At 38.3% G+C, this 11,360-nt stretch overlaps 1 protein-coding gene across 1 annotated transcript; it reads right to left on the reverse strand.

Moving 5' to 3' along the window:
- Positions 1-1,381: 1,381 nt before the first annotated feature.
- LOC141827933 (WD repeat-containing protein VIP3) lies at positions 1,382-5,619 on the reverse strand. Its single transcript, XM_074715278.1, has 2 exons — positions 5,201-5,619; positions 1,382-2,299 (listed from the first exon to the last, which is right to left on the reverse strand). Exons 1-2 carry the CDS (start codon positions 5,540-5,542, stop codon positions 1,676-1,678), a joined length of 966 nt encoding a protein of 321 aa, XP_074571379.1. The 5' UTR covers positions 5,543-5,619; the 3' UTR covers positions 1,382-1,675.
- Between the last annotated feature and the right edge of the window lie 5,741 nt (positions 5,620-11,360).

Genomic DNA, 11,360 nt, shown 5'->3' on the forward strand with positions numbered 1-11,360 from the left:
GATTTTCAGTGACCATAGTCTCTTTCCTTAATCGTTTTTCTATTACTTTTTCCCAAAGTTTCATAGTATGACTCATTAATTTAATGCCCCTATAATTTGCACAATTTTGTACGTCTCCCTTATTCTTATATAAGGGAATTAAAGTACTTACTCTCCATTGATCCGGCATTTTCTTTGATTTCAATATCATGTTAAATAATTTTGTAAGCCATTCAATACCTTGTTTCCCTAGGCACTTCCATAACTCTATCGGAATATCATCTGGTCCAACGGTTTTTCCATTTTTCATTCCATTTAAAGCTTGTTCTACTTCTGAAATTTGAATTCTACGGTAAAAATTTAAATTTCTATACTCATTTGACCTGTTTAAATTACCTAAATTAAGCTGATCACCTACACCTTCATTAAAAAGTTGATGAAAATACCTTTTCCACCGCTCTTTTATTTCTCCATCATTTACTAATACCCTATTGTATTCATCTTTAATACATCTTATTTGGCTAACATCTTTTGTCTTCCTCTCTCTCACTTTAGCTATTTTATAAATGTCTTTTTCTCCTTCTTTTGTATCTAATTTTCGATATAACTGCTCAAAAGTTGTATTTTTAGCTTCATTCACTGCTTTTTTAGCCTCTTTCTTAGCTAATGTATATTTTTTTAAATTTTCCTCATTCTTGCAAATATATAATTTCTTATAGGCTATTCGTTTTTCCTTCACTTTTTCTTGTACTTTCTCATTCCACCACCAAGATTCTTTACCTGGTGGTACATGCCCCTTTGACTCGCCGAGTATACTCTTTAACTGCCATAATATATTCGATTAATTTAGAAATTAGATGAAATATAACAGTATTAGATAGTCCTAGAAGACAATTCAATAATCTCTCGGGACATAGCTGAGTTGGTTACGACGGAATAGAATTATAGAAGTGGACGAAACTGAGATAATATCTCTCTTTGTCGTGATCAATTATAACTTTTCAATTTATCTTCTCACGTATGATCGTAAAATTGATCATATAAAACAACTGAAATGACAGATTCCACCTTTTACCTAAATAGAAGACAATTCAATAATTATACACAATTCAACCGTGAAATGAGAGGGTTTTTTTATATAAAAATCTAAAATGAGACACCTTTTATAAAAGCACCTTATTATTTTTGTCAACAAAAAATGTGCACGTTATACATTTAAAAACTAAGAGGGCACTTTCAAAAAAAAAACAAAAAAGTGAATTTTCAATACGATCTTCCAGATTTGAACTTCTATGAACTAAGGAGCATCGAATTCCCTCGTGACCAACACCGACATTTCATATAAGCTTCCTTGTAAGAAACTTGGACTGGGATGAAGATTGAGGTAAGCAAATGAAGCAGATACACGAGAAAGCCAAATAAAACAGCAACAAGGTTACAAGTAAAATGTCAAAGAAAAGTTGATGCCGATCCTACACATCACTGGTACAAGTAGTTCACAACAGTATTCAGGGTAGGGCACTGCACATTTATGTAAAAACATTCAAAACAGTGAGTTCGGAATGATAGCCCTGTCCCCCTCACTATTTTCATAGATTGATATGAATGTATGCAATTCGAGATTAGTTTCGTGCCAAGGTTATACCTCACTTGAAAAAAGATCACAATTAGTGAACCAAAGGATCTTGCCAGTGGATTATGAGTAGTCGTACAACGAGATGCTCTTGTCATCGGATACACTGGCAAGTCGTCCCACACGCACGCCTGTTCCTCCAGGCGGACGGAATGCCACACCCCACACGGCGTCTGAATGGTTTGCCATAGTCTGGACTGCAGACCTCATGCTGATATCCCATAGCTTGACAGTTCGATCGCTAGACCCTGTAGCTATCGCTGCACCATCTGGACTGGCATCCACGCTGAGGACCCAGCTGGTGTGTCCTGACATTGCGCCGGCCATATTCTTGCCCTCGGCATCGTACATGTGGATGTTAGTATCATCGCAAGCAGTGAAGAGCACCCGAGGATCCACTGGGGAGAAGACCATGGACCTCACTGGCATGTTATGGCCTTCAAGATGGTGAAGGAACTTAGCGCGGGCAACATCAAACACTGCGATCGTCCCATCCATAGATCCACAAGCTAATCTTTTACCATCAGGACTCCAAGCAACAGAAAGGACAAATTTGCCGCTGCCAGTCTTATCAGGACGGGCACCTTCTGGCCGTGGAACAGCAAGGGTAGCAACAAGTTCCCATGTTGAGGTATCCCACAACTTAATTGAACCACTGCCACCTGCAGCAACTGCCAGAATGGTGCCCTGAAAGGGGTAAACGAATGAGATACTCTGCAAATTCTCTAAATATTCCAAGTAACAATCATAAACAGAATCTAAGTATATACAATTATTCATATTGCCAATGAAGGCTCGCCAACAAATAACCTAAAAGAGCCATCTATACATCTTCAATTATATGACAAAAGCACCTAATTTCACATATATTCCGCATGTGGTAGCGAACATCAGGTGAAAGAAGTTTCTTCAAAAAAGTAAGCAAAATTGTTTCAGCTTCATTAATCTTGCAGCAAGATCAGGGATTTTCCCATGTCTTATATAGTTCATACATCAAACAGTCCCAGACCAGGCATTGACTCAAGCAAGGATTCAGGTCATTAGCTCAATGGTCAGACCAATGGATGAACAATTGATCCGCATGTCAACCTATGCATCAACTCGGTTGAACTAACTAGTCCAACTGACCTAGGTTGATATTCACAAGGATGATAGAGAAATCCAGAAAATACACTTCATGTAAATATAAGAACAAGATTACTTGACATGTTGCATCTTTTTTGTTGTAGAAAACAAAAGGATATTAGATCAATAGTCTAGAAAATAGAAGCAGTGGTCCAAAGTAAGAAAAGACCATGACTTATAAAGATTTGGAGTGTAAATGTGTGAACAACTACATTGTCCATTTCTTTTGTTATTAGTAATCCTAATAAATTAAGAGTAGACAAACCCCAACCAAGTACTAACACTAATTATAGTCTTAATCATATGCCCACAAACAAAATTTACTAAGCAAAATAAACATGCATTATTGATTTTTTAAGTAGGCCTAATGGAATGAACCAGATGAGTATGATTTATTCAGGAATATCAACTTCAGACTCATCAATATTTTTATGAAACAAGTATTATCTTAAGAAAAAATTCATGCAAAATGACAGAAAATAATTCTTTCAGCTTTGGTTGTACAAAGTGGAGGTTGGACATCCAAGAGGTCGAATTAGGGAGAAAATGCGGCAGGAATTTTGCAGTGTGGATGTTGGAAGTCCAGAGAGGTTGCATCAGAGAAGAAAGGCAGCTGATGATACAGTTTTGATTCATCGAGTATAAAATTGTGTCAATATATTTTATTGTTCCGTACATGCAAGTGATATTTACAGGAGTTTTTATAAGTTGTTCAAATTAAAATTACAATGAAACAAAGTATATTTGGTAGAAGTTCATTTGGTACATATACTCAGTGGCTCACACTTTTATACAGCATAAAAGATCTTTCATGTCACAAAGATTTACCTTCTACTTGGGATGGAGTCATGGAGGTCGTTGTTATCTAACCTATGTGCTTCATGGAGTTTTAACAAGAATACATTGTAAGCATAAAAATCAAATAAGAAACAAGTAAACAGAAAGTTCAACTTTATAGAAAAGCATACGATCAGTAATCCAATGTGTTTGGAACTAATATGATTCCAACTTGGAAATACATAACACAACAGATTTTTGTTTGGAACCTTCATAGAAAAGCATGCAGTAAGTAATTCAATATGCTAACCTCATACTTTATGGTACTTTAGGAAACTGACATGTATAACTTCAGGATGAAGATGGAACTCACAATGCTTATGATTATGACTCAAATCCAAAAATATTTTCCAAATTTTGGGGGCTATCTATCACAAAACTAATATAATATCAGCATCTAACCATACAAGTTCTGAAAACGAATATTAAAACATAAAAAAATGTTGCAAACTTGTAATGTTAACGAAAATGGTAGAACAATTTACTTTTGTGCAAGTTTCACTTCAAACTGTAAATCAGTTAAATCGTTAATGTTAAAATTAGCAGAAGAATCCATAAAAGATATTCCTCATCATGGTATCAAGTTAACACATCCTTAAATATCCATCGGCTTATTTATCTATCATTACAAACTTCACTATTTACTGACTAAGGTTTCTTCATCATTTTTTTTCAACGGATCACCTATGTGAGTAAATAAAGAAAAAAAATGGGGTGCTTTTTCTTCATGTCATGAGGTTACCAAACTAGCTACCTGTTCAATATTCATTAATAGCAAGAGAACAAAAAACTGATGTGAATAAATGCAACAACAATACACAAACACTCTACATTCTCGGGGTACATATAGAGACGATTTTATGAAGATTATGACTGAATGGCACTCACCTTATTGGCCTCCTATGCCATAAAAATGTGGTTTCAATATGAATACACATCTGAAACCCTGAGAGCATAAGAAGTTGTTGAATCACAAGTCACCATAAAATTGTCCATTGGTTGCCATGTATTCAGACATGCAACAACAAAAATGTCTTGCCGGCCAATTTATGCAAACCATCATGAAAACACAGGAAGGAATTTCATATCTAGGTTATATGTTTGGATGTTAATGATATATTACGAATGTCTGTAAAGCATTAACTACTGGCACATGCTTGAGTTAAAAATTTGTACAAGTTATACCTTTTGTCACCACTTTGTGTAAAATCGTTAGATATAAATATGTCAGATACCTGTGACTCGATTGGCAAAATAGTCTCTCTCTCCCCAAAAATATGTTTTTTTTTACACGAAGAAAATATTTTGTTGCGAATGAACAAGATAGCGAGGAATTGTCCATATGTAGGATCATAATTATTGATACGGGTCTTTTCCACATAAAAAGGGAATCTTTTGTTACAATAGAACCAGAAGCGATTTGGATCATTCAAGAATCAAAGTGGATTTGCTTTATAAGACTGTTATCCTAGTGTGTGCTCGATACATGGTAGCTATTTCTCAACAAACGCCAGAGGCTTGTTTACAACATTATTTCCAGAAACGAACAAAGAAGCATAATGAACTCAGAAAAATGAAACCGATCAAAGTTGAATAGGAATGGCAGGAACGCAATGAAGGCCTCACCTTTGGGTCAAACCGCATACTCCAGACCTCAGATGGAGGCGACTCGAGGGTGGCAATGGAAGCATTCGAGTCAACTTCGAAGACGCGGATAAAGCTGTCCATCGAGGAGGAGGCCGCCACCGCGCCGGAAGGGTGCCCCGCGACGGCCACCACCCCAAGTGAATGTCCCTTCAACGGCGCCCCGACACGGACGAGCTCGTCCGGGAGCCACAAGCGCAGCGTCTCATCGAGCGACCCAGTCAGCAGGAGCGCCGGCCTCTCGTTCGTCGCCGGGATCCACGCCGCCGCCCATATGGACTCGTCATGGGCGTTCTCCACCGACTTCAGCCCTGCCAGCTTCATCTCGCCACCGAAAAAGCGACGATGTCCTTGATCGAGTCAGTGGTTTTGGCACAGGAAAAAGGAGAGAAACCCTAACTTTTAGCAGTGAATTAAAAAGAGAAACATTTTGAGTGGTAAACCCAAACGTCTAAATGGAGCCGCTTCGTTTCGTAGGGATCAGGTGTTGAGTACAGGACATCGTCCATCAGGGATTAGCAACCAATCAAAATTCCAAACCCCAAATGAGAAATGCAAACATGGAGTTTGTTGTTGGGTAATGCTTTCTTTTTTAGCATAATAATGACCCCTGTTTATTAGGCTCTGAAATGAATTGTATGTTTATGAGTAAATTTAATATTCGATTTGATAAAAATTTATTTATATTTATTTAATATAATATATATAAGATTAAATAAATAAATAAATTTAAATAATTTATTAAATTAAATGAATAATTTGATCATATATGTTTAAGTTGTTAATATTCATAAACAAATATTATTGACTATTTATGCATAATGTATATATTGGTGTTGTGAAAGCGGTTGAACCACTAGAGGGGAGGGGTGAATAACATACCTACAAGTAAAAAGATTCTTTTCTCTTGCTAACGACTTAGCAAGGACATATACAAGTTAATTGAAATAAGTATAAGCATAAACACAATGAGCTCGGTTATTTACTTGGTTCACAATTTCAAGCTTGTCACTCTAAGGCCTATGTACAAGAATGCTCGTCCACTATCCTTCTCCTCTTCGATTAGGTGTCAAAGGTGGAGAAACCACTTACAATTTTGGAATGCAAAAAGAAGGGAAACAATAAAGCACTTTGAATGAAAATAGAAGCTTGGGTCATGGATGTGTGTTATCTCTTCAACTAAGCTCCTCATCTCTTTTTATAGCCTCCGCTCGAGTGCTGATGTGGCACCTTCAATCGACCAGAAAGACTTGTTCACTTGATCAAAAACTACTGACGTGACAAGTTGATCTGATCCACTAGATCAGTACTGATGTGGCATACATTCAATCGACCTAATAACTTATTGATTAATTGAAACTTAGTCAACTTTGGATAACTTCTCTATATCTGTTGCCACGTGTCCTCCGGGTGTCCAATCTTGACATCCAGTCACTCGATTCTACTTATATCGGATCTCTACTGCTAGATCAACTTTCACGTGGCTTCCAATTGCCCGATCCCAATGTTCGATCACCTGATCCAACTCTAATGATAACCTACATTACAGATAATGATTATCTTGTGCTTCGGTTGATTAAATTGCTAGCACAATGGATCGAAACATCCGATCGACCGATGATGTGCATAGGGTATATACATATTTCTATTACGTTTATTGCACATTTTTATGCATTTCATGATGATACTCTATGTTTATCGCTCCCTTTATCCGTGCATTAGACACATTGTCTCTATTTTCTAGTTCGAAGGTCTGCTCTCGAACTTTTGCATTTGCAGGATGAAAATTGAGTGTGAAATAAGACTAAACGAAGAAAGTTCAAGTCAGGGTCATGCCTCAAGGCACGCCTGTGCTTCATCACCCGAGCCAAGCCGTGTGTCTTGAAGAATCCTCAACAGTAGCCTCCATACCTTCCATACAAAACAACATCTGCTCCAGGCCGTGCCACCAAGCACAACCGTGCGCTCAACACAGAAGCAAGCAGACCACAGGCCATGCCTATAAGGCACAGCCGTGCCCCCAAAACAGAAGGAATCCAAGAGTGGGTCGTGTCATTCTCCTAGTGTGGCAGCAGTCTGAGGCTGTGTCATTTTCCAGAGCAGAGTCAGTTCGAGGTCGTGCCCTCCTTCCAGTACCAGAATGGGGTCGTGCCTATTAGGGGCCATGCCAGCAAAGGACGTGGGTCGAGTTTCTGGGTCGTGCCATGAGGCACGACCATGTCACGCGAGGGGCCTATATAAACATCTTTTCGAAACCCTAAAAAGGAGGGTCCGTCAGAGGTGAATCGAGGACACCACAGCCACGTTTTGAAGCAGAATTCGACATTTCATCCATCCCTCCAGTTCTACTCTGTCATTCCACCACCGACGAGGAGATTGCAATTCAAGGAAGATCCACACGCATTGATAAGTCTTTTCCCTTTTTCTCTTTTGGATTTAGGAACAAGATGAATTTCTTTTCTTCTTCCTTGCATTGTATTCCCTCTGTCATTGAGTAGATCCTCTAAATTTTAGGATGTAGGAGGAATTGAGATGTAATAGATGATTGTATTCAATGGATTTGCTATTTGCCATCTTCTATGATATGATTATACTTTGCTATATGGATTTATGCTTTGTGTGTATTTGGTGATATGTTTGTGAAAGTTTAATTTCATGTGGATGAGAGTGAATTATGGTTTATAAAAAATCTTAGGATCCTATGACCAGTGTGTCTTGTGACAAGAGGTAAACCTTAACTGGACTTTCCAAGAAGATCCTTAAATTATAACGAATTCTCATGAGGGATAACTAATGATTATCGATTACTAAGAAGAGGTCCTTAATTGGGTACTCGGTGACAGAAGATAGGATATCGGATATGTATGACCGGGGCACCTCGTGATAGGGGGTAAACCTTAATCGGACTATCAGGTATCATCTCCAACTAGTGATCATAACATTAGAGGATAACGATTGAATTCCAATGAAGCCGAAGAAACCCTAGCATCGTTTCCCCTTTCCCCTTCGTCGCTGGAGGAGCAGCGCCGTTCGCCGCTGTCGGAGCTTGATCGGGCTTCTTTCGCTCGTACCCGACCGTCGGAGAGATCGTCTCTGTCGAAGGAATCGAAACCCTAACACCGCCATCATCTTCCCCCTTCTTCGCTGTTCGTTGCCGCCGAACCTCTCTACTTAGCCGGGTTGCTGCTACCAGATTGCTAGCCGGAGGAGGGCTTACCGCTGAACCTCTCTGCTCTGCTGGTTGCTGCCGTCGAATTGCTCGTCGAAGGAGCTGCTGCCTGCCATCGGATTTCTCTACCACGACTGGAGGAGTTGTTACTGCCAAGACCTCGGGTGGCTATCTGGGTTTTGCATTATCGGAAGATCACGTGCCTACGATTATTTTTCATCTTTTCTGTAAAGTATTCAGGTCCTTTTTCCTACTATGTAACTACTTGGGAATTTGACTGTCGACGATAGTTAGAAAGCCTTGAAAACGAATGCAACGTGTGTTGTTACGTGTTTTTGATATTAGAATTTTCTCTCGCAACGATCGTTGCTATTCGACGGCTAGTATCGAAGATGGTGACACAACTTATGGCTTGGGAAGCCATCCAGAAGAGCACTTGATGTGGATTACTAGTAGAGGCGAAACTTCGACAAAGGCCGCTCGATTGATGTCATTCTCATTGAGCGTTATATGGCAGGTATGCGTAGAATATTTGTTATTCTGAAAAATTTTAAATTCTAATTATGTCTTGTACCTATTGTATTTGTATGTGTGTGTTGCGAGTGTTATAATAATTAGATTTAATTATTATTTTATTTTTATTGCACATGATTATGAAACGTGTAAATACGCGCAATGCACTAAACTGATCCTAACAATAGGGTATAATAAGATAACACTAAAAATGGAAGAAATAACTAATGAATGTTTGATGAAAGTTATTACAATAAGGAATCTAATTTAGATTAAGAGAAAGATAAACAATTAAACTTTGATAAACCAAGCAATAATCAAGGGGGAGTTAGTGAAAATATTAGAAATCAACAACAACAACAACAAGAATGAAATGCACAAGAACTTAACCCAAAAACTTTAAGAATGAATTCAAACTATCCAATTGAACAAGTCTTAGGTCATTTAAGCAGGGGCGGAGCCAGGATTCTTCCGAAGGGTGGGCTAAATTTTTTTTAACAAATTGATAAAAAATAAGTTGAAGTCTTGAATTATCTAAGAAGTAAACAATTATCTAAGAAATTCTTAAAGATCAGCTCTTCGTATCTTCAAATTCTTGAAGTCTTGAATTATATCGACCAAATCTAAAATAGGGCAAACCTAACTCGATAGATCAAACCAATAAATGGTAACATTAAGACCGAATCAAGCTTTTAACACCAACCCTTAAACTAACCAATTCAACATCAACCAACCAATCCAACAAAACCAAAAATTCCAACATCAACAGATCAATTCCACAACCAAATTCAATCCATCAACATATCCCAACAGCCATAAACTAATCCCAACCAAACAAGAATCTAATAGAGCATCAACCCTAAACCGAATCAAACACCCACGATCAGATCACCATCCAATAGATCAATCCAAGAAACTAATAAATCAGCAACTTAATAAAATAGTAATTCTAAGCAAACAGACTCAATTAACTATAATAAAGCTTACCTTAGTTTGAACCCTAATACAACTCAGATTCCAGTTCCGTTTCCTCCTCGCTGCCGATCCAAAGAAAACTTATGATCCGTGCCCTAGCATTTAGCTTAGCCCTAATCACGCTCTGCCGCGATTCCTTCGATCACAATCTTCACCGATCGATCTGTAATGTAAACTCCATCAAATTCAGAATTCCAACACAACAGCAACAACCCAAATTAAACAGGATCTCACCTTGGTCCCTTTTCTCGCTGGCGAAGGAGGCGAAAATCTCTGGGCTGCGAACAGTGAGATCCAAAGCGCGAAGACGGCGACGGTCGGGGCGATCGCGGGGAAGGGAGATGCGGCGTGAGTAGGCAGGGGAGAGGAGAGGGCGTCCGTTTGTTCGCGAACCCTAGCGTGACGGCGGCAGGCGGCTTGCTTCATGGAGAACGACGACGGAGAATCACCGATTCTCCGTGGTCGTCGCTCAAGGAGAAGGGAGAGTTGCCGGTTGCGGCAGAGGGAGGCCTCATGCAGTCACGCCGATTGCAATTTCGGGCGGAAAGGAAATGCTGCGAAGGGGAAGAGGAATCGCGCTGCAGGGGAAATCGTGGTTCGGGAGAGGAAGAGTTGCGCTTTACAAATTCCTAACGGGTTAACGGGTTTTAAACCCGAATTCCATTAATCCTATTTTTTTCCCTGTATTTTACAAAGACTGGGCCATGGCCGAGGTTGGCCCACTAGTAGCTCCGCCTCTGCATTTAAGGGTTCAAACCTAGGGGTATGGAAAATATCAAAAATTTTGATACACTGTGCATACCATACCAATATATACCATTCATATTGAAAACTTTGGTATATCAAAAATTTTGGTATGATATAATACCTACTAAACTTTTCGATATCGATATTGGTATAAGATTTATTATTTTCTATATTTTGATATGTACTAAAATATCGAATAATTTCTTTTATATATTATTTCAAAATTGTTCCTTGACATATGGTGCTAGATTTCAAAATCCAACACCACATTGGTGTTGGTTTTCTTTTGATGCAAAAAAACCCAATACATTGGTGTTGGATTTTAAAATCTAGCACCAGGTGATATTTTTTTATGCAAAAAAATCCCCACCAGGCGGTTTTTCAAAACCAACACCATGGATCCAGTACCAAGTGCTAGTTTTCTTTGTGATGAAAAAAAATCATCAACATAGTCAATGTTGATTTTTAAAAACTAGTACTGTGATGCAAACCCCCCAATGGTGTTGGTTTTGATGCAAAAAAATAAACCAACTTCATGGTGTTATGATTTTAAAATCGAGCACCACTTGGGGTTCTAACATAATGTTCATGAGCAATATTCACGAATAAAGTTTATGAGCCATATTTGTTAATAATTTCTTATCAACATATCAACATAGTAAATAAATAAATTTTTTTTTTTAAAAAATGAATAAATAAACTTATATTATCGAGCTCAATAATCAATTAAATAAGTTT

Source organism: Curcuma longa, chromosome 4 (genome assembly GCF_044706935.1).
Source record: "Curcuma longa cultivar G26 ecotype Majalengka, Jawa Barat chromosome 4, ITB_CL_G26_1.1, whole genome shotgun sequence".
NCBI lineage: Eukaryota > Viridiplantae > Streptophyta > Magnoliopsida > Zingiberales > Zingiberaceae > Curcuma > Curcuma longa.